The sequence below is a fragment of the Parathielavia appendiculata genome (assembly GCF_033297405.1).
Source record: "Parathielavia appendiculata strain CBS 731.68 unplaced genomic scaffold N657scaffold_4, whole genome shotgun sequence".
Taxonomy (NCBI): domain Eukaryota; kingdom Fungi; phylum Ascomycota; class Sordariomycetes; order Sordariales; family Chaetomiaceae; genus Parathielavia; species Parathielavia appendiculata.
The window spans coordinates 1699224-1722439 of record NW_026944223.1 but is presented as its reverse complement, the minus strand read 5'-3'; the positions used below and the strand labels follow the sequence as shown (position 1 = coordinate 1722439).

The following is a 23216-nucleotide window of genomic DNA, read 5'->3' as shown; positions in this document are numbered from 1 at the left end:
AACATCAACAAACGAACAGCAAGTGCAGACAAAACGATCCATGACGTCGTCAACCCATTCATCCATCCATCTCCCCTTCTGTCTGGCCCCGTATCGTTATCCAAAAGGGAAGGCTCCAAATCAACCCGTCTAAATATCATCAGATCCATACGCTCGCTAGCTGATTTGCTTGTTCGCTTAACATCACGTCGTCAGGTCATACCCAGAAACATATCCCCAACTAACTCGATATCCAAGTCAGGGCCGGCATAGTCGAAACGTCTAGTGACGGTAACCCCTCCCGGGATGCCGGCTCTCGTAATGGATCTCACGCTCGACGACGCGGTCGTCCTCGTAGTCGATCGAGTAGCGGTGGCGGTGGTGATGGTGGTGGTTGCGGTGCTCATAGTCGTCGCGCCACTCGCGCTCATAGGCGATCTCGTGGGCGCGCTGCTTGCGGGATGCGCGGATGCGGTCCGAAAGCTGCACCAGGCGGAGGACGTCCTCCTGTATTGGACACACGTGGTCAATCCGCTGCTGGGAAGACATGTAGAGAAGAGGTCGCTGGAACTTACATAGGACAGGTACTCGACGATGTAGAAGAAGAACTCGGTCTCCTCAAACTCGTAGTTCATCTCCTGGATGGCCTCACGGCACACGAGATCCTTGGTAATCTCGGTCCAGGTCTCGGGGCGGCGCGCGGGAGGAGTCTGGCCGCGGATGGCAATCCGGCGATCCGTGACTTTCTCGATCTCGACCTCGCGGTCTCTGCCACCAGCGCGGTCCTTGTCGACAATTTGCACGCTCAGCCGCCTTTCGCTGCGCTCAGGAGGGGCCCGCAGTTCGGAAACGCTCGTCGACGACGACACTACCGAACTCTTTTCATCGCGGTCAGGGATGAACTTGGTGCGGCGGACGCCGCTGTACTTTTGCCACGTCACTTCGGCCGAGGCGCCGCCAGCGCCGTCCATGCGCACACGCTCCGTTCCGGGGGGCACATCGATGATGGCCCAGTCCTTGGTGATGCCGTTCCAGGCCTCGCCCATTCTGCCGCGCGAGTCGATCTTGCTCGTGATTTCGTACGCCTCGTCGTCGTAGTCGATGACTGGCGGGGCTGCCGATTGGGCACGCCGCCCCTGCCTGGAAACGCTCCGCCGGCGCTCGATATCTACGTGCAGGTGGCGGCGGTCGGACTGGACGACCACATCATCTTCCCAGGTTTGGGCGGGGCGTCGTGATGGCCGCTCTCGGGAAATGGACCTAGCGCGACTATGAGAATGCGATCTCCTGTGGATATCAACCTCGGTTTGACCCCGAGAGGTGTAAATGTCGATCTCGGTGTCACGGTGGTCGTGACGAACAGGGGGTGGGGGAGTCGGCGGACGAGCCACCACCATTCCTGCGAGGACCATTAGCAGAGAGAACTTAATTATTAGGGGCCGCCGAAACTCACCGTGATCAATATCCCGGTAATGCGTGATCACTTCTCTCTCGATAGTTGGACCCTTGATGACCTTTGGTGTCGGGGGCCGCGGCGGGGGCGCAGGGCTTGGAGCGCGCTCTTTCTCCCTCTCGACGATCCGAATGCGGTCCCGGACCTCCGGGGATGGCGAGCGCGAGCGGTCTACGAAGCGAATCCTCTCGGTAGGGCCACGGCTCGGTTCCCTGACAACACGGCGGAAGCGCACATCTTCTTCAGTCCTCCTTGGCGCTGGGCTGACGCTCCGGGTCCGGATTATACGCTGGGTTACTTGGACCGGGCTGGGTGGACGCCGCTGCTCGACTGTCTCAACTTCTCTCTGTCGGAGCACCATCTGGCCGTGCTCGGGGCGGCGGTTGTCCTCACGCATAAAGGCGGGCAGGCGGTCGTTCCCGGCCACCCGGTCGCGAACCCGGACGTCGACCTCATCGTATTCTCGAACCGGAGCGCGCCGCGGCTCTCTGATATACTCGCGGTCGTCAAATTCGACCCGACTTCTCGACATGGCTGCTGTTTGGTGTCGCGAGCACTACTTCTTGTTGGTCCTGGCTGGACGACGATCAAGCGGGGCTGGTGGCCTGGATGCTGGGAGGCGGGGCAAGCTGCAGGATAAGAGGGCAAAGAAAGCGCCAGCAAATAACAGCAAAAGGGCGTTTGGCCGAGTGCGTTGCAAGCGTACGGTATCAAAGCCAAGGGAAGGTCGAAACGCGGTTTTGGCTCGAGAAATCGGCGACTGCTGCTGGAAAGTGCAAGTTCAGCCCGTTTTGGGGGGGGGGGGGAAAGGGAACTGTGACGTTGGTGGTTGGGAGGGCTCGTGCCCGGGAGCCAAGGCGGGGCAGTCAATGTGACCAGGGACCTTGGCAGACCAGCCTCTTCTCCAAGCCGATTTCCTCGAGGAGCAATTGCCAACGACAGTGGTGCGATGAAATGAAGCCGCCGAGTCCCGGATGACGAAGGACAGGATGGATTGAAGCTGGTATGTGTTACGAAATGCCGCAAAAAAAAGGAAAATATTCGAGGGGCCGCAGGAACGGGCGCGGTGTTGGCTGGCCAGTTGAAGATTAATGACAAGCAATGGCGCGAACCTGGACACAGAGAGAGCTTCTTCCCTGCCGCCGCACGCTGCGAGACTCGAGACCAGGGTGGCCTGGCAAGGTTTCAGGGTCAGGCTGGCTGGCCAATTGGTCGCTCGGATTCTGATTTGGGTTCGAACCAACGTCGTCATCCCACAGCTACTTGGTCGGGTTTTGCAGGCCGCTCACATGAGCCCCAGACCAGCCCCTGCTTTTCGAGCTCGATGTCGGTGAGAGCGCCGACACAGCGAGCGCCCCTTGTGAGGTACTTACGTCGGGTGCATAAGGTACAGTAGTCTCCTTCCATCTTGCGTTCTTTAAAAATGAGACTATCACACCAGCCTATATAGGCCCCGGACACAGTCACTCGGCGCTCATTCTGACACCCAGAGGCGCAGCAACCGTCTGTAGAGAACTCTCGACAACATTATCCCGGGTGCGCTGTGTCACAAGCTGCCCGAAACGCACACGAGGTCGCCTCAGCAGGTCGGTGGCCGAGTTATTCAGTGAGGCGGGCCAAATGGGAAGACCACAACCATGGCCAACCTGGCGCCTTGCCGCAGGCAGCCCTCCTCGCGCCACACCGGGACATATGTGCCTTCGCTTGTGAGTCCACCTGGCTGACATGTCTTGATAAGAGAGTTGGCTAGCCAACCAATTACCTATTGCTGCTTGCCGGCGGGCTGTCAAACCTTGACCGTCTCTCTGTTCACCATGTTTCGGTCATTCATATGGATACCTCAGCCAAACATATGGATACCTCAGCCAAACTCCATCCAGTTGGGTCTCATGCTGCTCGGCTTGAGCCACCGACGCCGATCGGTACACTACGTCCATCCCTCGTATACAAGCCCCTTCACAACTCTCGTCAGTTAGGTTGGTAGGTTCGGCATCGATATTGGTGCATTGTGAGACAGTTCCAGAAGCGGTTTGGTTGCCGCACTTGCAAGGGTCTAAGTCGATGCTCCAGAATATCGAGATTACACGGTAGTGACGCAATATTGCAGGAAGGTGGATGGCACGCCGGCCTGCTAACCCGCCTCAAATACACACAGCCCGACCGCTCATGTCCTTCCAATCACAACTTGAGAAGCGGCTCCCCAGAGCCCTACGTGAACCATCCTCAGCCATCTAAATGCCAAACACGGGCATTATGATCTCGAGAGGATCCAGCCTTGCCTTTATGGTCATCTGGCAAAAGACTCAGACTTGACTTGGGCCTGACAAGCACGCAGAGACGTGCCGTGTGCCTCACCTAACCCTCACAGTAATAGGGCAACCAAATTCCCATTGATGGATGGGGCAAAGTGCGGCGCGAGAGCCGGCTCCGCCCAACCTTGACCACTCAATGTAACCCGTGCCACCGATCTGTTACCGTTCATTCCCTCCAGATCGCTTCCCGCATCGCGACCACAGGACAGGAGTTAGGCGGAACGTTCTGGATGTTTCGTTTCAAGTCGAGGCTAATATGTTAACGAGCAACCTATACCCCTTGAGGAGGGTCTGTCGAGGTGTATCGAGGCCCATGGCCGAGGGGCGATCTTCTTGAAGCCACTCACAAATAGCACACATATCGAACAGACAAGAAGTGGAAACAAAGTTAATAAAAGCCCTGCTGGCAGACTCGCTTCCCGATGAGCTATATGAGACTGACGCTGTTCTGCCGCCTGCTGCGCTGTCTTCAGAACCGCCACAGCCTCGCTCCGCTGCGAAACTAATAGGGAGACGGGGGAAATACGATCTGTATCCGGCAAGATGCGCGACAGAAGAAGTGTCAAGAGTAAAAGCGCGAACAGAGCAATGGCACCTTGCCGTTACATGTTCATGCAGTGACGAAGTGTCTTGAATCCGAAATTGTTGAGATAGCGATTTCAGGCGCTCGGGCCATCGTGATTAGGCAGTGCTGTCCTTGGTTAGTCTGGATCATCCACATGAGCCCCATGCGCTTACGATTTCCTGCCCCGTCTGTTCGGAGCAGCGGCGGCCTTCTTCGCCGGCGCCTTGCGGCTCCTCTTCGCCTTCAGTGTGGGTTCCTCCTCCACCTCCGGCTCTGACCCCGTCTCCGACTCAGGCTCTGACTCGGGCTCCGACTTAAAGTCGGACTCGGCCTCTCTCTCAACCTCTGACTCGAGCTCAGGCGCGGACTCGGGCTCAGGTGTTGGCTCCTTCTTTACCTTCCTAGCGCGTACAGGCCTTTTCTTCGGCGGCTCCGGCTCAGCGTCACTCTCCTCCTTGACAGCCGGAGCAGCCTTGGCACCAAGCTTGCCCCGGACCACCCTCTTGGGCTTTTCAGGCGTCGGCTCAAGCGCCTCAGACTCGCGCGCCACTTCTCCATCGGTTTTTTCCTTGACAACCGGAGCAGCCTTTGCACCACGTTTGCCCCTGGCAGCTCTCTGGGGTTTCTCCGGCATCGGCTCCGGCATGGCCTGAGGAGCCTCCTGCGGAAGCGATCCATCGCTTTCCTGTTCAATAGCAACTGCGGCCTTTGCGCCACGCTTGCCCTTGGCAGCCTTCTTAGGCTTCACCTCCAGTTCCGGTTCTGGCTCAGACTTAAGCTCGGAAACTGGCTCGGCCTTCTTCTTAGCAGCGCGTTTGGCCTTCTTAGCAGGCGGCTCCGGCTCGCCGGCCTCCTCGTTATCGGCTTCACTCTTCTTGCCGCGGCCACGTTTTCCAGTGGCTTTCTTGGGTGTGGGCTCGGCGTTCTTCAGGACGTTAGCGTCTCACTATCTGGAAAACTGAATGCCGGAATGGACAGACCTCATTACCCTCGGCTCCCGCCCCAGCCTCAGCTTCGTCGTCCGCTTTCTTCCTACGGCGATGGATGCCCCTCTGACCAGGTTTGTTCATCTCCGGGTCCTTGCCGTCCATGTCAGAAAGGCACCGTATGTGAAACCGACGGAAGAGTAGGACTCACGCCCTTGAAATCCTCGGGATCGATATGTCCCTGCCTGAGAACGCGCTTGATCTTCTCCTGCAGGTCAGGATGGTCCCTTTCCACTGTCAGTATCGCGAGCAGTGAGCGCTAAACAACACAGACTTACTCGAGATCCTCCCAGCCATCAATCATTTCCCAGTCGTAATCGCCATCCCCGAGCCTGAGCTTGTCTCGAAAGCTGACTATCTGCTCCCCGGACACACAACCCCTGGTGAAAACTTAGTCGGTAAACTGCCCGGCGAACGAAGAACAAAGAATAAATGGCCGACATACCAATGCCTCCACTGCCAGCCGGCCTTCTCTGGGTCATTCCTATACTGAACCCAGACGCCCAAGCGGAGCTCGCCCTTCTTGATTTTCTCGCCGGCATCCCTGCAGGCCTTGACTTGGCAGGCGGCCCGATTGCTAGGCGAGATCTCTGTTAACTGTCAGCGATTTCCCCCTGCGCGCAATGCCCGTTGATGGATGGTGCAGATGTGGGCGAACTGGGAGCTTGGAGCTCAGCTTGCAGCTTGAGCTCCGGGGCAAGAACTCCAAATCTGCGACGTCTGGACGATCTGAATGAAACAACTTGCCAATGCGATAGTCGGGCATTTTGGCCTCGCAGTATTTCGTATTATGTCGCACCGAATAAAACTGAGCGCTCAGATGCAGTGTCGCTTGAAAAGGATTGATGTAACGATAATGAGTGAGTTGTGTCGTCTGCGATTGATTGAGGACCAATGCGGTGATTTTCGCGACAGGGACTAGTTAGGGTATCCTTCGTTCCCACGAAACCTGAATCGGAAACGGAACTGGAGAAAGGAACCAGCTCTCAATATGAAAAGACTCAAAAGTTTAACTTTAAAGACACTTTACCTAGGCAGCAGCACACAAAATTGAGAAATCTGGAAGGTGCGATCGTGGAAGAGACAAAGCAGCCGATCAGCCTGGCAACCCTTCGGTTGACTGGGCCCTGCAACACGTACTGTAGTTATCCCGTCGCTGTAACAGGCGCTGTGGCATGACCGCTGACCACACGGATAAGGTACAGTGAGTGGTCAAAAGTTTCCATACACCCCACCAAAACCAGCCACATGCATTCTTACCTTTAGCCTTTAACAGACCATATCTCAACAACCGTGAAAGATAGACGAATAGTGTTGTATTTGAAATGAAAGCCCAGTTCCCAAGCATTAATATATTATTTACCAACTTCGAGCTTTTTTCACAGCGGCGAGCCAGCTAGGCAACGAGTCGATCAGCCTGTTATTCAGAGCTTATCTATAGCTTACCACGCTGTACGCAACTTCTTGAGATCTTCGAATATTGAGCTTATCCATTTTGAGTTCCTAGAGATCAGGGAACATTCTCTTTAGAGTCCTCTTTAAAGCTGCCTATACATGCTCAATGGGGTTCAAATTGCGGCTATATAGCGGCCAATCTATCCACTGCATTGTATACTCGATAAGCCAGTTTTGAGTAACCTGGGAGATATAAATGTTAGCATTGTCTTGCTAGAAATACCTCGTACTATTGTATCATGGCAGGAGACCTTCTTGAAAAGCAAGGAGTATCTTCGTCTCTCTCTATAATGATGAGCTTATTCCGGCTCCCTCTCTAGACTATTCCCTAGACTACAATCGTAATATTCGCCTTAACATAGTTCTTCAAGTTGACGGACTATGTAAGAGACATGTGGCATCAAGGCAAGGCACTGGGCGCTGCAAATATCGAGTCAATTCTGCTAATCGAAAGCTAAGGAGAGGAAGAGGGAGAGTAAATAGGATGCGCGTCTGCGACGCGAGAAAGATGTCAGGGCCCCCACCATGAGCCCTACACTTGGGCAATTGGCGGGCGAGACACTGTGGATTTCATGGCGCAGCGACATGACTCGCAGCAGAGAGAGGATATCTGGAGAGCAGGAGACTCAGATTGGAACTTGGAACTTCCCTCTCTCAAGGATCAGTCAGTTGGTTAGTGGTGCACGCACAATACAGTCGTCTTGCCTGCTGTCTGTTGAGGATTCGGTGCATCTTCCTTGGTGAGCTTGTGTGTGTCACCTTACAAAAGATAAGTGGGCGTAAGGCCCACCCACCGATGACCACCGATGAGATGTGACGAATCTCAAAGCCCCAACTTCTGAAAGGGACTCCTGAAGGTTATACTTGACAACGGGGTGAGGTTCGGTGAAGCCAAAGGGTTCACAACAAGCAATGTCCAAGGGTACTGACAATCTTGCACTTGAGTTGCTTATTGGAGAACTCCCAGAGTCCTCCAGAACGAGTGACTATATACTGATGCGATTCTTCGAGTGCTCGCAGTGCTATGCCTTCGATCGCTCCGAGCACCTTGCATGCTGCAATGTGCTCGTCTGTCTTGGCGTTATAGCACTCTAGCTTCATCCTGACTGGTCTGCCTTGCTTCCTTAAGTACAGTAATTGGCTCGGGCGTTCGTTGCGCCCCGCATATGGCCTTCTGGCATGCGGCCTGTTGTTAGTTAATTCGTGACATGAGAGCATGAGTTCAGGGTGCGCTTTCCATCACAAACCGCTAATTGAACTTCTTGAAAGGGAGATGGAATACCTAATAAGTTGGATTTGAAGTGTTATTTAAATATGAATACTCATCGGAAAAGAGTAATTAAATCAGATTAGTAAAGGAAAATGATATATCTATCGAATTATCGAACTCTCAACAACTCTTCGGTATCTTGGAGCTATATATACGTCTAGTTATACCTGTTGGACAGCAACTGTTACAGGCTCGAATAGGCATAGACCAACCAGGTGACACTGCATCAATTGAGGCACAAGATGAAGCTTGAATTGGCTGTCTGAACCATACGTCATGTGTGTGTTTTGCTTGAAACAACCGAGGGCTTCGGGACCCTCGCCAGACCTTGCTTTTGGGTGGGTGACGAGTCTTCCACGCTTACTGCATTGGGCAACAGTGCCCAGCCCCTGAATCCAGGTGCCAAGGAGTCAGTTCAGTTCAACAATACCTCTTTTAGGCATCTTCCTTCGAGAGAGGTATTCTTTTCCTTGCTTTCCATTTACAGAGGTTCTGAGCGCGGAGGCATCGACGTATTGTCGAGCAGGACATTTTAGACCCCATGGCTGCGACTAGAACCTTTTTCTTTCTTTCTTTTTTTTTCTAGCAATATCCCAGTTTCTGTTTAAGAGAGTTAGGATATACTGCTTCTCCAATCGTAAAAGCTTCTGAGGACGGCCTTTTCAAGGTTTCGAATCAAAGGTCTGTTGAGTTTCCTAGCGTTAAATGTGATCTTATATAGCGCCGATTGTCACGGCGATTGCGCCGTGCCTACTAGGGACCCACGGGTGGAACCCGGCATGTGGAAAGCACGGGCCCCTGTGGGTTAAATATTCTGCACCTCGCTGCCGCGAGATCTGTTCGTAGCTCCTCGAGCTACGTCTTGACAATCAAGCCTGCCCGTACCTGACGGAATAGAGCTTAGACTGTAGTTTAGCCCGAATACAATTGTCATTGGATTGTCCGCCTGTCCCGCCGTGACACCGATGGAGATGCTAATCGCGTCCGCTATAGCCCGGTAGGTTTTACCGCAAGCTATAGCGCAGCAAATGGCTGTAAGAGCGACTAGTAACAATTCGTCATTCCGACCGCAATTCTCTGGCTATTTGGCCCTAAAATCAGCTAAACTGAACTTTACGATGTTGAGTTGTTGCAATTGGAAGAGCATAGGGGTGTTGCGACGCGTGGAGAGTCACATTTAATTAAGTTGGGTGTATGGAGACTTTTGGACCCTGACTGTACTATTCTAGTCAATTTAAACGCCGGAACCTGGGGTCTACTCTCTCGAGTGATCAAGATACTACAGCAACAATACTCTCGAATATCAAAAGAGAAGGCTGTCATTAACAGCCCGGGTATTCTTAACGCTCTGAGTCAACCATGTCTGACAATTCCATGTGTCCACATGCAGGCGCAAGCTACCTGAAAAATGCACCCGACCGAACCCACCGAATGACCTAACCCTCCTGAATCACCTCACCACCATCCGTTAACTCCTTCCGCCTGACGTAGGCACTACAGGAAAGGACACCACCCGATATACATGGCCGCCAAGTTCTTGGGATTGACCGCCTGCTTGATAAGCTCCTCCACCTGCCCCTCCACTCCAAGTGGTATGCTCTCCTCCGGCAACAAGCCTCTGACTTTGCGCCTGATACTCTCGACGACGCTGGGCGGATTCATCTTGACCACATCATAGTTCCTCTTCCTCGATTTCTGCAGGTCCAGCGTCGGGTCATAGATGAACGCCTCGAGGATCGTCATGAGCGTCTCCTCCTGCTGCCGGAGGATCCTCAGCGTCAGCTCGCTGCAGTGTCGGAACGGCCCCTCGTATCGGTAGATGCCCATGGCCGCCTCCATGTTGTGCGTCAGCCGGAACGGCACGCGCTCCGGCTGTGCAAACGTCAGCCCCTTGTCGAACAGGCAGTTGAAGTCGACGTGGAAGATGCCGCCGTTGCCTTCCTCCAGCAGCACGTTCTCGCCGTGCCGGTCGCCCAGCCCCAGGATGGTGCCAACCATGGACATGACGGCGCAGGAGCGCGTGTACTTGAGCCGCGCGGCGAACCACGCCGATGGGTTGGGAAACTGCGCAATGAACCACTCGGGCAACACGGGCGGGAACTGGCCCAGCACGTCCTCGGTGAAGATGCGCGTGTTCGCGTCCGACAGGGTGGCCTGCTTCATCTTCTGTTGGATCTCGCTGTAGTTTGGCTGTATGCCGCGGGTCTTGTAGATGCCCAACAAAATGTCGCGCAGCGTCTTGAGGCCTTCGACCCACTCGATGATGCCGCACTCCTCGTTGAGCGGCGTGACGGCATAGGTGCGGATGTAGAGCTGCCGACGGCTGGATTCGGCGTCCCTCTTGAGGGAGCGGTTGATGAGGCTGTTGAACTCCATCAGCCGCTGGTCGGTGCGCAGGTCGTCTTTGGGTTTGATGAGCAGGCCATAAAGCTTGCCGTCCGTTCCGCGTGCCGTCAGCTTGCGGGGCTTCGCAAGCGAGCCGAGTACAAGAACTTGATCGAGGAACGAATCAATTGTAATCACGTCTCTGGAGAATGCCTTGTGTTTGCGGACATTGTCCGTCAGTGTTGGCAACGTGGCCGTTAGGCAAGCCTCGACAGGTACAACCAGAGGACATGGGGTGCATTTGTGGTTGAAGTTGAGGTCCCGCGTGATGCTCGCTGTGGTTGTCCTGTTGCTCTGGAAGTCACCATTGTTGCAAACCAGCAGGAGCTGCTCCGCAAGCTTTTCGCCCGCCCTCAGCAACGAACCCAGACCGTGCTTCCCACTGTCCACGTTCTTGCCGATGCCACGTACAGCCTGCAGGATCTCGGATCCTCGGATTCGACGCTCGCCGTCTTGTCTAGTCGTCATGAGAGGGAAGAGACTCCAGAGAGCCTGCCGAGGATGGGCTTCGACTACTTTGAGGATCATCTGCTCTAGCACCTTGAATACGTCCCGGTTCGGGTGTGCTATTCTTGCCACAATCTGTGGCAGGGACGTATAGAATATGTATGCCGGCATGCGCGCGATGTTTTTTTGGAAATGCTTGTAAAGTTCATGGAGAATGGCCTTTCTGCGCATGTGCAGCTGCCGAGACAGCGAGATTTTGCCATCGGGGGCTTTGTCAACTTGAGCGCCCAGTTCGAGAAAGAGCGTCAAGATCCGTGGCAACGTCTGGGAGAGATACTTCGTCCCGAAGTTGAGAGAACGTAGATAGTTCTCGATGACCAGCTTTGCAGTTTCACCGCTCAAGTATTCGTCGGATTGGTCGTCTGGTTTCAGTGCCTTCTCCGAATCCAGCACTTTTTTGTAATGGCGACCAAGATAATAATGGCCCTTCTCCCACTGTGGATGCGTCTTCGCCGCTTGTTGATATTGCGATCGTAGCGCGCTGGCATGGGTTTGGCCCGTTGAATCGAGCCATTTTGCAAGGAGCAGGTGGGCTCTCGCTGTCAATAAGCTGCGCTGTGTCTCTGGCCCTTTGCTAGAGGTCGGCGGCACACTGATGCTCATGTAGCTGTCGCTGATGAATGTGTTGGTTGAAATGGCGTGCTGCAGGATTTGGATAGCCTTGCGGTGATGGCCGTCCTTGTACAACAGCCTGGCGTTCTCGATAATAGCGGAACCATCGCCAAGCTGCTGAGCATGCAACACTGCGTTGAAGGACTGGTGCATGGACCCAGACTTCCTGGCCAGTCTGGCGCTGGACAGCCACTGCAAAGAGATGTCCTCGTTTCCAAACTTGGGCCTGGTAAAACTTAGCAAAGGTCTGAATTGAAAAGAAGGGCGAACAACTTACCGCATCAGCTCCATTGCTGCTCGCCTGATTCCGAGCAGATACTGCTTGTCACTCACGTACGCCCCGAGCACCTCCAACCGCCGGTCCAAGGCCGTAAGGACAGCTTGTCGATCTCCATCTCCCTGGATATTTTCGTTCGCAATCATTTCCAGATCGCTCAAGACATGACACTTGAGCATGGCGTTGTGAGAGGCACGCAGGGAGGACGTCGCAGAGTAAGTCAACGAGCCAGCCACCTTATCTCGAAGCATTTGGATGTGCTCTTTGAACTTCTCCACATTCCCATCCTTGAGACAGAGCAGAGCTTGTCCGACACCGAGGTCGAAGACTTCGGAGACGTCACCAGCATTGTACAGCCGGAGATATTTCTCGAGGGTCTGCCACCGGCCGGTCGCCCAGGCTGCCTCGACGGCAAACGGCGCGATTCTGTTCACCGTGCTTACAGTCATCCCTTCGACGTAGTTGAGCAAGACATCTGTAAGATGGCGTCAGCGGGCAGTAAGTTGAACATGGTCTGACTGACTGACCGTGCTGTCCGGATTCCTTCAGGCATGTCAAAAGGTCCACCTGAATGTCCGCATCGTCGGGACATTCAGCAAGCCGAATTTCATACCATGTTTGTGCTGCCGTCCACCGGCCTGCCTTGCGGTGATTAAGCGCCTGCTGGTCCAGGGTGATGTGTTGCAGATGCGCTGAGACGCCCTCGAGGCCATCGGGATCGTCAATTTGTGTGTAAATGTTCTGGAGAGACTGCAGGATCCGGTCGTTCTCTTCCTTCTCGGCTGTCTTCTCCCGACTCTCGATGTGCGGCTCCAGAAAGAACAACGCCCGGGCATACTCGTTGCAGTCGACTGCTCGTTGCGATATCAGCTCTGCGTCAAGAGAGCCAATCAGCCCCTGAACCCATCCGATCCATGTCTGGTCCTTCACTGTCAGTCCATGCTGGGAATTTTTCGCTTGCATCCACCTCATGCAATAGTCAAGGATGCGAAAAACAGCCTTCCCATAGTTAGCTGCAGATTCCACAAGCCAGGTGACAGTTTCTTACTTGATAGAACAACTTCTTTTCCTCTTTCTCAACATACGAGGCGGTCTCCGCTGGCTGGTGCTTCAGGATAGCCGCTAACTCAGCGGAGACCTTGTTTCTGAACTCATCCGACTCTTCCTGGCCAACAACCACGTGCAAAACCACATAAGGCAGCAAAAACTCAGTAACAGCGAGGTCCTTGACCTTAATAAGTCGGCAGAGCGGCTCGAAGACTGTCATGCTGAACGGATTCTGTGGGCTGCGGAGAAGGTCAAGGACAAAGGCCCTCAGCCAGGCAGCGTACGATCTCCCGGGCTTGAAGATGGGATACTCAGTTGTCTGATGCGGCATGGGCGCGATGGCAAACCTCGAGGACAGAAATGGCGTCAAGACTTCTCTTGCACTGTCCGAGATGGCGAGCCACTTCCTGTAGATAGGTTCGCTGGCCTCCTCGCCCGCATGAGCACAAGCGAACTTGAAGTCAGTCCGTTCCAGCAACTCCTGCATGGCATAGGAGAGGAAACCCTGGAATTTGGTGTCGGTCGTTGACAAGAATGCCTTGACAAGCACGTTTTCGAGCATGAATGCGACAAAGTCGGTTGTCTCACGGGCATCCGTGAAGTTGTGGACGACGACGAATTGCTTCTCTTCTCGGGTGGTCTCAATACGGTTCGAGTCCAGGCAACCGATGAGGCCCATTGCCTGGGCACAGAGGCGGGTGATGTCGGCATGCCAGCCATTGTACTTGGCGGAACAGTCCAGCAATGAGCGAGCAAGCGTGGTGACGACCGAGTCAGGTTGCTCGCTGACGGCTGATGCTTGGAGGTCTTTTTGGTTCTTGTCGAGGAACGCAACCAACTCGACTAACGCTTGTTCAATGACACCGGGATTCTCGTGGCTCAGCCGCTGAGCAAAGACAGCAAACGCCTCCCTGTTATCCAAGGGAGGGCGGAGGGCTTCTAATGCCTTGCAGATGTCCGTCAGCTCCTCGATATGTTGGAGAGAGGGTAGTCGGTTGGAGTATTTCTTCAAGAGGGCCTCATAATCCTTCAGCATAGCTGTGATCAGATCATGCGCCCTTTTCTTGGTCCCTGAGTCGAAGGTCTTCCAATAGTATCCAATGATGAAGAAAGTCGTCTCGATCTGAGCCTCCAGGTCAGCGTCCTCCATGTGGGTGAGCATGGCCTCCCAGCAGGAAAAGGCAGCGGTTCGGAGGTCGTCGGATGCCAGGGCAGAGATCAGGCATGCCGAGATCTGTGGCCGAGCGATGCACATGTAGGACTTGCAGATCTTAATCATTTCCTCCATGGCCCCAAGACATTTCCTCTGTTCTGAGACCAGGGGACGGGACGGCCAAGTTCCATTGATTTCTTCGCTCAACCGTGCGGTTAACCCAAGAGCATGCTGTTGAAGATAGCGCCCAACAACATCCGATTTCTTCGTTTTTCTCTCTTTTTGGTCGGCCAGGAGAAGAGTGGCCATCGTGTAAAGGGCTGCCCGGACCTGCGAAACGGTTAGTTATTCGGCTTCTCAACCCTTCTGAGCCGACTTACCCTTTCCCTGCGTGCCTCATTAGCTCCAGAACCAGCTTTAAAGAGCTCCAAGGCGATAGTTAGGGGATCTGTCCGAAGCAACTCCACTAGCTCGAACCTGTCGATGTGGGAGGAGACATGTCCAAGCAATGACATGGCATGGGCAGCTATGTCGGGAGCATCCTGCACGAGGAGAAGAGCCAGAATACATGGCAGGTTCGCCGGATCCATGCAGGTCTGCCAGGTCTCGGTCTCTCCCCTCGCCTCGGTGATTTTCTGTATCACCTCCCGTTTCTTTGTGAGGACCAGCCAGGGAAGGGCGTGTTTCTGGATCGTAAGCAAGAGATCCAACACGCTCATCTGCATCAGATCAGCAATCAGCCGTGCCGTCTGCGGCTTGGACACTAGGTCTTTGACGGCACAGAACGCTAAGCTTGGCCAAAAAGGCTGGAACAGCTGAACTGGGGTCTCTCCCCGAAACTCAGCAAGATTCAAAATCTCGTTGAAGGCGAGACCGGACAATACCATGTTGCGGTGCCCTAGATACTCGACGAGCTTGATGACGACAAGGTTAAGCTCGTCGGCGGAAACAGCTTTGCCCACCTGGGCCCATGCCATTATGCAAGTCTCTTGCAAATTCTGGGCCGCCTTATCTGAGAGCGACTTGAGGAAACTAAGGGCATTGGTCCTGTTCCGTTTTAAAACTTCCCAGTCAAAATCGGCCGTGGTTGGTTCTGAGACGAACACGATGAGCGCTCGTCCAGCAGCAATACGAAGTTCTCGGATGGAGCTTTGCAGAGATTGTAGGCACCCCTGTCCTGGACCGGATTTCTCCAAGTCCCAAATCTCGCCGCCCGTCGAGTGTCTGGCGATTCGCCGGAGAGCAATCATAGCGAAAACCCGAAGCCGTCTCGACTCCAGGAAGCTGGGAAGCTTAATGACATGGCTGAACATGGCGACCCCGGCAGACTTGGCCGGTTCATGTCGAAGTTCAGGCGGCGATCCGACCGGCTTTGCCTTGGAGCAAAATGCACACTGGAATGCAGGTGTCGCTGGTGGTCCTGTTCGCTTACGCTGCAGGGTATAGTCCGCAGCACATGGAATCCGGGATATGATGTCGATAAGACGGCACTGGTCATCCTCATCCAGATGGGGAAACCGTTCACTGTGGATTGTCAGTGCAAAGCTCGAGCCGTCGGGCGATCGGGGCAACAAACATGATTCGAGGCTCCAGTTCATCCATGGAACTGTCGGGGTCAGCATTCACCAGTCGACACACCTGGCTTGTCAGGTCAAGCAACAGCTTCGGTTGTTGATCATTCAGTTTCCTGCGCTTCGCCGGCGGAACCATGGTATTGCCGCTCTTTCGCCCAATCACCAACTTCTTGACCTGCTGGCGTAGTTCAACGTCAACGAACATAGACGGCCCTGTCCCCTTGTTGGCCAACCCGGGTGGAGAATACGTCGTAACCTCTCTCAGAAGTTGCACAGAACGCTACGAAATTAGACCAGAGACTTGAACAAGAGACAGGCTGAAACATACCCAGATATCAGTTCCCGCCCCAGCGACGGAGTGCTCCGAGGCCAGCCGCTGCGCAGGAGTGATGAGCCCACAGGCTATGAGTCGTGACGTTGGAGCATGTTTGGCTGCGGCTTTTGCCAGTTGGATAAAAGCGAAGCAGAACCGTCGTCTCAGAGATATGCTATCGTCGTCTTCTGCCAGGAACGGTTTGGGATTCTGCAGAAGGTGGGCGCAAACTGCCACCAGAACGGCACTGGCCTTGTGATAAACGGCTTGGTAGGAGCCATGTGTGTCGCTGTGAGCCTCGACTAGATCTGTGGCGATCTCGAGAATGTGGCCGAAAGTGACTCCAACGAGCGTGGGCCAGGTCACCAGGATCGAGCTAAGGGGTTGCAGCGTGTCCAAAAGCCAGACTTGGGTCTGACCGTAGAGGAGAAAGGCTTGCGTGGTTGACTTGGATGTGACTGCACCCTTGATTACTGTCAAGAGGCTCACAGCATGTCGGATCGCGTGTTCGGCATCAGTGAGGGCGAAGGAGCATCCCCGGGGGGCGCCATCAGCGAGCGCCTCGAGGAACGGCTTAGGCGGCAGTTTGATCTCGACGGGACGTTCGTGCGGTGATGGGACGCTTAGCTCCAAACGGGCGAGGATGGCTGTGGCATAAACTCATTAGCTTCTCAGCAACAGCAGGTTGGGAAGCACGCCCTAAGCGGACTCACCACCAAGATTTGTTCGCAAGTAGTCCATCAACCCCCTTCCCAAATCCCATAGCGCCGCATCCTGCGCCGCAAGCACCAGCATATACCGACACAGCTCCTCAATCTTTCTTGATACCCCCAAACATCGCCGGTGCCCCAGCATGCGCAACAACTTGGGCAAGATCCACACCCAAAGAGGCTCCCTGCCCCTCCCTAAGAATGTCTCGCCATCGGTAGTACATTTGAGCACAGTCGGCGTCTCCTTGATTGTAACCTCAAGAAAGTTGACCGCCTTCAGCGCATCCGCCTCTAGCCGCTCCCGGTCGGCAAAGGCATCGTCCAGCTTGAGGCTCTCCAGAAACACGCCGCCGCAGACGTAGACGAGCAAGTGATTATGCTGGACGCGTTCTTCGTGGGTCATGAGACAGTCCGGGTCATTTTTGACTTTCTCGATCGTGGCAAACAAGCGCTTCAATTCGGTGGTCTCGTCTGGTCGGGAGGATTTCGTGGCCGAAGCCGAGATGTTCTCGACGAGCTGTGCAGCAAGGGTCGAAGGCGGCGGTGCCGAAGCTGCACCAAGGGATTCAGCAAAGCCGTGTTGCTGGCCGGGTCGGGCCGCTCTGGCATGCAATTGGAAAGCCATTTGTTGCTAGCATTGTCGGTGCCGTGACCAGAATTAAGTGGTGCCGGCGGTGGATGGTTACCAAGGTGGGGAATCACGCTGGAGAGGAATGGGACGCGCTATTGTCATACTTAACCAAACGCCACAGCACGTGAACTTCATTAACTTGCAACCCTAACCCTAATCTCTCCAGGAACAGCTTGAGCTCCCAGAAACGGCGAAAAGGAGATACAACTCTTGCTCCAGCTCCCAAAGATGGCGGAGACATCGCGTTCCAAATGTCTGCCATTCAAGGCACAGTTTATCCTAAGCCTGCTAAAGACGCCAGCTGCCACCTCCTCCCCAGCCCTCACGTACTACTCAACAGCTTCTCAACCGCCCACTTGACTGAGAAGTTCCTCAAATCCGAGTAGTGCTGCCCAACGCCGACAAACAAGACGGGCACATTAGTGGCGTGCACAATACTGACTAGAGTTCCAACCATGTCCCCAACCGTGTCACACTTCGAAATGATGAAGCCATCCAACGACCGGCCCGATCCAAAGGCCGCATTGAAGTTCCTGGCTTGGGCAACGGAATCAGTGCCAACGAGTGCCTGGGACCAGGTCAGCTTCTCTCGCGGCTTCAGGGCAGAGAAAAGGGCATAACATACCTCACCAACCATCAAAATCTTGTCAGGCTGCGCAAACTTGGCAAACTTCTCCAGCGACGACATGAGCCGCTGGTCGTTGTGCCGCCGCCCGGCCGTATCAATCAAGACGACATCAAACCCCTCCTGCGCGGCAAAGGCCACCGCATCCTTGGCCACAGCGGCAGCATCCTTGCCATAGCCCTTCTGGTAGAGCTCGACTTTTCCTCCCTCACGGGCCGTCAGCTCCTTGAGGTTCCGCACGTGCACGGCCAGTTGCTCAACAGCGCCGGAGCGGAAGGTATCGCCGGCGGCAATGAGAACCTTGTACTGGTTCTGCAAGAGGAAGAAGCAAATTTTGGAGAGGTTGGTGGACTTGCCTACGCCGTTGACGCCAACAATGGAGATGACGTAGGGGCGAGCCTTGCGAAGCGAGGCGGCAGGCGGGGAGGTGATGGAGTCGATCTCGCGGAGGAGATCGAGGGAAGAGGTCGGGGTAAGCATTCTGGTGAGGGATGCTTCCATGGCTTTTTGTATCCTGGAGTTAATGCCTGGAAAGGACGTTAGTGGTGGGCTTCAAGGGGCAGAACATGGTAGGGGGGACGCACTCTCAAAATTGCCCGTCTTGACTCCAACGAGCTCCATCTCAACACCCTCACACAACCTTACCGCAGCCTCTCGCGCAACGTTCTTTTTGAGGAGGTGCTCCTCCATCCCTTTCATTGCTTTCTCCAAATCCTGTTTGGTCAACACCTTGCCGCCAACCACGTTCCTGAAGAGGCCCCCAATTGCGCTCAGACTCGACCCAACAATGCCACTCTGAAAATCGGTTTTTGCCGCGGCATTCTTGGCATCAGCATCTGCCAGGATAGAATGGACTTCGTCCCCGAGATCACGAAGCACAAACTTCCCCTTAGTCCTCGAACCCCATGTTGAGGCATCCACCTCTTCGACGGCTGCAGGCCTCGCACCAGCTTCGGCTTCACTGTCGCTTGTCACGGCGGGAATCGAATAGTCGAGTTGGACATCGTCGCGTTCGTCGGCGAGTCCATCGGCATCCCACTTCCTTCCGCGTTTGACCGTCTTGGCCGGCTTCCCCTTCCGCGCCGTGGCCTCATCGCCGGATGACACTGGCGCCGATGGGCTGTTCTGAATCTTTCTCGCTCGCCTGGATAGCTTTCCGCCAGGCCCGGCCTTGGCCACTAACAGGTGGCTTGCGCCGGGCGTAGCGGGGCGGGACGCATTGGGCGTCGCAGTCGGGCTGGACTCGGCCGATGGGTTGGTCTGGGCTTTTTGGTTGTGCGCGAGACTAAAGGATAGGGGCGGTCCGTCTTCTCCCGTCCCTGATATTTCCTCGACTATGAATGCGCGGGCGTCTGGCTTCCCGCTGCCCTGTTCTAGCTCTTGAAGTTGCTGGTCAAAGTACTCGTCGAACTTGACACACTCGACAATCATTGTATTCGGCTTCTTGAGCTGATCGCCGTAGAGACTGACGAAGATGGCCTTGATGTTGTCGACGAGCTTATCAATCCAGGGCAGGTGCAGCAGAGAGCGGTAAACTGCCTGACGAATGATCAGCTAGGGGATCAGATTCTCCTGGCGCCGTCGAAAACTAACAACAAAGATGATGCCTAATTCCTTGCTGAATGTCCACCGTAAGCTATGCTGTTCATGCTTGTATGGTGGATTCACGGTGGCAGATGCGCCATCCTTTGCACCCGCGACGGTGCTCTTCTCCTCGATGAATACATCCGAGATAAAGTTGTCGACGACCGAGGGGCTGACGGGTGCATAAGTCCTGGACCAGAGGACCACCCCGGATGTGCTGATAATCTCAAATGCATCCAACATGGTAAAGCGCAGGTCAAGCAATCTGGCCTTTTTGCAATGTCAATCTCGGCGGAGGAGGACTGTGATTTGGAAACCTGTCAGGTACGGCGGGACCGGGAGTTTCAGGCCCATGTGAAATGGTGCCACTGATTCGGTCCTGGGCGCTGTGGGTATCGATAACATAGGGTCTGCCGGAGATTAACCGGCGGCCTTGCTGCCAAGTTCAGGGCACCTCATCAGCGTTTGGGGGGACGGTAAGCAGCAGGCTGCTAAAAACACCCGTGGACATGTCCAGAAAACAGACCAGCTGAGCTGAAGCATTTAAACTCCGTCGCACACCGAGGATTGTCTTGACCACAAACCGTCGTTTTCCTACAACAACGCCTACAATAAGGCTTCCTCCGCAACATTGCAATCGAATTGCGCCGACCCTCAACCCTCTCTACTCTGGGCACGATGCAGCGAGCAACCTACGGACGCTCCCCTCCCCTCCATCACCCCGTCCCGCAACATGTCTCGACTGTTCCGCAACTCCGATCCCCACCTCCACCGACATCACAACCCATTGCTGGCTATGATGGAAGCCCATATCCGCAGCAACAACCTCAGCCGCCGCTGCCGGGGGCCAACATGTTCGGACAGTACGGCAACTTCATAAACGACCCAGCGGCTCAGTTAGCATCGCAGTTCGGCCAGACGGCATTCAGACAAGGGCAGGAGTACATTGAACAAAATGTGAGCCTAACTACGCTTCCCCGCACCCACCATACGCCTCAGCCCACATTTGACTGACTCAACCGCGCACTAGGTAAACCGCTTCGTCAACGTCTCGGCGCTCAAGCACTACTTCGTCGTGACCAACTCATACGTAATAAACAAGCTCTTTCTCGTGCTATTCCCCTGGCGGCACAAACCGTGGACAAGGCGACAAGCCGCGGGACCCTCGGGCCAGGAGGCCTGGTACCTCCCGCCGCGCGACGACATCAACAGCCCAGACATGTACATCCCCGTCATGTCCCTCGTCACCTACATCTTCCTGCAGGCGCTCATTTCCGGACTCAAGGGCCAGTTCCAGCCGGAGCTGTTTGGGTACATCGCGACGACGGCTCTGGTGGCGGTGGTGGTGGAGATCTTGGGCCTGAAGCTGGGATGTTACCTCCTGAGCGTCTCGAACGAGTCGCAGCTGCTGGACCTGGTCGCCTACTCGGGCTACAAGTTTGTGGGGGTTATTGTGACGATCAGCATCGCTGAAATCGTCAACGGCGGGAAAGGAACTGGCGGGTGGATTGGGTGGACGGTGTTTATCTACACCTTCCTGGCCAACTCACTCTTTCTGGTGAGTCGCTGTGTGAAGAACCATTGGCTGGGGCCGGAACTGACATATGTCGCAGATGCGCTCTCTGAAATATGTCCTCCTGCCAGAAAACAACAGCGACAGCAGAGGCCCAATGCAGACGATGCACCCGCTCGATTCGCGGACAAAGAGGAACCAGCGCACCCAGTTTCTGTTTTTCTACGCTTATATCGTCCAGCTCTTCTTCATGTGGATCCTCTGCCGGTCATGAAGCGGCTGGTTGGATCTAGTGTACGGGAGATACGCATCGGACCGTAGGGATAGGAGTTAGAGGATGAGGAATGCGGACTGTACAAGAGGCGACATGAAGCGTACTCTACGTTGGCCATCGACTCGTGGACAGATGCAGCACTTGTCAGTCACTGATGTGGATAGCAACCCATGGCTTGCCGACGCTCAAAAGAATAGCAAGCGAACGAATTCGACAGGCATTGAAAACTGTATTGAATGAAGCATCATCTCCGCAACGTAATCAACACTGCACTCAGTTTGTCTCCCAGGTCCCGGCTGAAGCCTCATACACTCGAGTTGAAGCTTAAGAGTCAGGACTTGAGAGAGACAGCTTGGCGAGTGGGTCCGACACAGCGTTACACTGGCAGCAATTTCGTCTCAACAGACGGCTCAAAACACATCTCATGTTCGAAACTCATACTCTCACAAAAAGGTGGACATTGTAGGCCACTCTCAGATCGCTTGCCTAACTTTCCAACAGCAAGGCATCGTAAGAACAGTCATGGCACCCCCAATTGTGACCGCCACTATCCAAACCGCGGTCATCTCAGCCTTCTCCAATGTTCTCGCCCAAGCCATCACCGCTCATCAGTCCAACGTTCGTCCCCTCCGACTCCCACCAACTCAAAATACTAACTCTTCCTACAGACCCCGCTGGTAATAGATTGGATCCCCGTCTTCCAATACGCCCTCTTCTCGCTCCTCTCCACCCCACCCAACTTCCTCTGGCAGGACTATCTCGAGTCGACCTTCCCGGCCTACCACATGGCGCCGACGCGCGAGGCAGTCGCGTCCGCGGCTGCGTCCAACGACGCCGAGCTCGACGACGAGGCGGCACACGGCCGCATCGTCGAGCCCAGGCTCAACAAGCGCAATACCGTCGTCAAGGCCCTGCTGGACCAGACGGTGGGCGCCGCCGTCAATACCATCCTGTTTAGTCTGTTTATGCATGGTATCAGGCGGGGCATGGCCCATCACTATGCGCCCGGGGCGGGTGGGAAGGCCGGTGCGGGGTTGGGGTCTCTGTTCGGGAGGGATGCAGTGAGGTACGACGCGGTGGAGTGGCCGAGCGTATGGGAGGCGGCCAAGGGGGAGTTCTGGGGCCTGATCTTGGCCGGGTGGCGGTTCTGGCCGCTGGTCAGTTTGATCAACTTTGTGTTTCTGACCAGCATTGAGGCGCGAAGCTTGGTGGGTGCGTTGGCTGGGTTGGGTTGGGGAATCTATCTCAGTTTGATGACGGCGCAGTAATGAGAAGGTGGGAGTGTCTGGGGTTCCTGATGTAGAAAGCATGCGTTGCCATGTATGGCTAGAGTCCAGTTCATTTTAACGTGGTCTAGGACAGCAGTTGGTGCTTGGTGGAGTTGACAAGCCAACGTTCACTTACGCACATGGATTAGACATTGAATACAGCTGGTGTTCTGAGTTGGTGTAAACACATGGTCTGCGGATCGCATATGGTCAGCACATGGAGCCAAAGAAGTCCTTTTTGAGAAGATATCGGTCTTCAAACTCGGTACTGTGGGACTCCTACAGTTCCATCATTCGTACTCTGCCCATGAGGATTCGACACATCACACATGAGGCCAGGAAGCATAAGGCACCTTGGTCAACCTTGTTCCTGTACAGACTAACTCGACTACCTTATCCGAACTTCAAACCCCTTCCAAATATCCAAGCGTACATTCTACTACCACAATACCCAGGAAACCAAAAAGCAATCAATGCACAACGGAAGAGACGGTGGTATATTCTGTCACTCAAACAACGAACTCCTCACAGTAATCCCCCAGGGGAAACGAGCTGACTCAATATATATTTCCCCTCATTGACCTCATCCATCATTCCCCCCTCATGCCTCGTCTTCAACATCAGCTGCTACAGCAGAAATGAAGGGCATCCTATATACCATGACACAAGTGCAAATCAAGCAGCCATCAAGCGCAACTCGCCACGTTTGACGAGCTCAACCAT

The 23216-nt window shown here is 54.7% G+C and overlaps 10 protein-coding genes across 10 annotated transcripts; 3 read left to right on the top strand and 7 right to left on the bottom strand.

Annotated features, from left to right (window-relative positions):
- Window positions 1–261: 261 nt before the first annotated feature.
- N657DRAFT_570027 (uncharacterized protein) lies at window positions 262–1964 on the bottom strand (the record flags this gene model as incomplete). The annotated part of the gene is made up of 3 exons (XM_062788699.1): window positions 262–486; window positions 555–1378; window positions 1433–1964. The coding sequence occupies 3 exons, from the start codon at window positions 1962–1964 to the stop codon at window positions 262–264; spliced, it is 1581 nt and encodes a 526-aa protein (XP_062649070.1).
- Window positions 1965–2088: 124 nt separating this feature from the next.
- N657DRAFT_362506 (uncharacterized protein) lies at window positions 2089–2813 on the bottom strand. Its single transcript, XM_062786990.1, has one exon. The coding sequence runs from the start codon at window positions 2682–2684 to the stop codon at window positions 2214–2216; it is 471 nt and encodes a 156-aa protein (XP_062649069.1). The 5' UTR covers window positions 2685–2813; the 3' UTR covers window positions 2089–2213.
- Window positions 2814–4019: 1206 nt separating this feature from the next.
- N657DRAFT_644155 (uncharacterized protein) lies at window positions 4020–5955 on the bottom strand. Its single transcript, XM_062792704.1, has 6 exons — window positions 5741–5955; window positions 5574–5675; window positions 5447–5522; window positions 5290–5388; window positions 4483–5234; window positions 4020–4435 (listed from the first exon to the last, which is right to left on the bottom strand). The coding sequence occupies exons 2-6, from the start codon at window positions 5597–5599 to the stop codon at window positions 4426–4428; spliced, it is 963 nt and encodes a 320-aa protein (XP_062649067.1). The 5' UTR covers window positions 5600–5675; window positions 5741–5955; the 3' UTR covers window positions 4020–4425.
- On the bottom strand, window positions 5734–5886 carry N657DRAFT_532596 (zf-PARP-domain-containing protein; the record flags this gene model as incomplete). The annotated part of the gene is made up of 1 exon (XM_062787741.1): window positions 5734–5886. A coding segment is annotated over one exon (153 nt), but the record flags the coding sequence as incomplete, so codon positions are not given.
- Window positions 5956–7259: 1304 nt separating the features above from the next.
- On the top strand, window positions 7260–7506 carry N657DRAFT_644150 (uncharacterized protein). The gene has a single exon (XM_062792703.1). The coding sequence runs from the start codon at window positions 7276–7278 to the stop codon at window positions 7492–7494; it is 219 nt and encodes a 72-aa protein (XP_062649066.1). The 5' UTR covers window positions 7260–7275; the 3' UTR covers window positions 7495–7506.
- Window positions 7507–7566: 60 nt separating this feature from the next.
- Window positions 7567–8078, bottom strand: N657DRAFT_362488 (uncharacterized protein). The gene has a single exon (XM_062786989.1). It carries the CDS (start codon window positions 7966–7968, stop codon window positions 7651–7653), a length of 318 nt encoding a protein of 105 aa, XP_062649065.1. The 5' UTR covers window positions 7969–8078; the 3' UTR covers window positions 7567–7650.
- Window positions 8079–9236: 1158 nt separating this feature from the next.
- On the bottom strand, window positions 9237–17292 carry N657DRAFT_644149 (phosphatidyl inositol 3-kinase-like protein). The gene is made up of 8 exons (XM_062792702.1): window positions 16602–17292; window positions 15904–16535; window positions 15578–15855; window positions 14382–15525; window positions 12850–14331; window positions 12329–12800; window positions 11802–12276; window positions 9237–11750 (listed from the first exon to the last, which is right to left on the bottom strand). The coding sequence occupies exons 1-8, from the start codon at window positions 17221–17223 to the stop codon at window positions 9515–9517; spliced, it is 7341 nt and encodes a 2446-aa protein (XP_062649064.1). The 5' UTR covers window positions 17224–17292; the 3' UTR covers window positions 9237–9514.
- Window positions 17293–17343: 51 nt separating this feature from the next.
- N657DRAFT_644148 (SRP54-domain-containing protein) lies at window positions 17344–19780 on the bottom strand. Its single transcript, XM_062792701.1, has 4 exons — window positions 19448–19780; window positions 18439–19393; window positions 17855–18381; window positions 17344–17797 (listed from the first exon to the last, which is right to left on the bottom strand). The coding sequence occupies exons 1-4, from the start codon at window positions 19679–19681 to the stop codon at window positions 17552–17554; spliced, it is 1962 nt and encodes a 653-aa protein (XP_062649063.1). The 5' UTR covers window positions 19682–19780; the 3' UTR covers window positions 17344–17551.
- A 262-nt stretch (window positions 19781–20042) lies between these two features.
- Window positions 20043–21390, top strand: N657DRAFT_644147 (YIF1-domain-containing protein). The gene is made up of 3 exons (XM_062792700.1): window positions 20043–20395; window positions 20469–20996; window positions 21052–21390. Exons 1-3 carry the CDS (start codon window positions 20117–20119, stop codon window positions 21223–21225), a joined length of 981 nt encoding a protein of 326 aa, XP_062649062.1. The 5' UTR covers window positions 20043–20116; the 3' UTR covers window positions 21226–21390.
- Window positions 21391–21665: 275 nt separating this feature from the next.
- On the top strand, window positions 21666–22674 carry N657DRAFT_616689 (uncharacterized protein). Its single transcript, XM_062790497.1, has 2 exons — window positions 21666–21843; window positions 21894–22674. Exons 1-2 carry the CDS (start codon window positions 21748–21750, stop codon window positions 22491–22493), a joined length of 696 nt encoding a protein of 231 aa, XP_062649061.1. The 5' UTR covers window positions 21666–21747; the 3' UTR covers window positions 22494–22674.
- The last annotated feature ends 542 nt before the right edge of the window (window positions 22675–23216 follow it).

Excerpts from the sequence above, each read along its gene's own strand:
- N657DRAFT_362506 (XM_062786990.1), bottom strand. The coding sequence starts at position 2,684 with ATGACGACGTTGGTTCGAACCCAAATCAGAATCCGAGCGACCAATTGG.
- N657DRAFT_644155 (XM_062792704.1), bottom strand. The coding sequence starts at position 5,599 with ATGATTGATGGCTGGGAGGATCTCGA. Across the intron at positions 5,523-5,573 it reads GATGGCTGGGAGGATCTCGA|GGACCATCCTGACCTGCAGG; the intron begins GTAAGTCTGTGT and ends GACAGTGGAAAG. Across the intron at positions 5,389-5,446 it reads ATCCCGAGGATTTCAAGGGC|GACCCGGAGATGAACAAACC; the intron begins GTGAGTCCTACT and ends ATGGACGGCAAG.
- N657DRAFT_644150 (XM_062792703.1), top strand. The coding sequence starts at position 7,276 with ATGAGCCCTACACTTGGGCAATTGGCGGGCGAGACACTGTGGATTTCA.
- N657DRAFT_362488 (XM_062786989.1), bottom strand. The coding sequence starts at position 7,968 with ATGCTCTCATGTCACGAATTAACTAACAACAGGCCGCATGCCAGAAGG.
- N657DRAFT_644149 (XM_062792702.1), bottom strand. The coding sequence starts at position 17,223 with ATGGCTTTCCAATTGCATGCCAGAGCGGCCCGACCCGGCCAGCAACAC. Across the intron at positions 12,801-12,849 it reads AAAAGAAGTTGTTCTATCAA|GCTGTTTTTCGCATCCTTGA; the intron begins GTAAGAAACTGT and ends AACTATGGGAAG. Across the intron at positions 12,277-12,328 it reads GAAGGAATCCGGACAGCACG|ATGTCTTGCTCAACTACGTC; the intron begins GTCAGTCAGTCA and ends GCCATCTTACAG.
- N657DRAFT_644148 (XM_062792701.1), bottom strand. The coding sequence starts at position 19,681 with ATGTTGGATGCATTTGAGATTATCAGCACATCCGGGGTGGTCCTCTGG. Across the intron at positions 18,382-18,438 it reads CAAGACGGGCAATTTTGAGA|GCATTAACTCCAGGATACAA; the intron begins GTGCGTCCCCCC and ends CGTCCTTTCCAG. Across the intron at positions 17,798-17,854 it reads AGATTTTGATGGTTGGTGAG|GCACTCGTTGGCACTGATTC; the intron begins GTATGTTATGCC and ends ACCTGGTCCCAG.
- N657DRAFT_644147 (XM_062792700.1), top strand. The coding sequence starts at position 20,117 with ATGCAGCGAGCAACCTACGGACGCTCCCCTCCCCTCCATCACCCCGTC. Across the intron at positions 20,396-20,468 it reads AGGAGTACATTGAACAAAAT|GTAAACCGCTTCGTCAACGT; the intron begins GTGAGCCTAACT and ends ACCGCGCACTAG. Across the intron at positions 20,997-21,051 it reads TGGCCAACTCACTCTTTCTG|ATGCGCTCTCTGAAATATGT; the intron begins GTGAGTCGCTGT and ends CATATGTCGCAG.
- N657DRAFT_616689 (XM_062790497.1), top strand. The coding sequence starts at position 21,748 with ATGGCACCCCCAATTGTGACCGCCACTATCCAAACCGCGGTCATCTCA. Across the intron at positions 21,844-21,893 it reads TCACCGCTCATCAGTCCAAC|ACCCCGCTGGTAATAGATTG; the intron begins GTTCGTCCCCTC and ends CTCTTCCTACAG.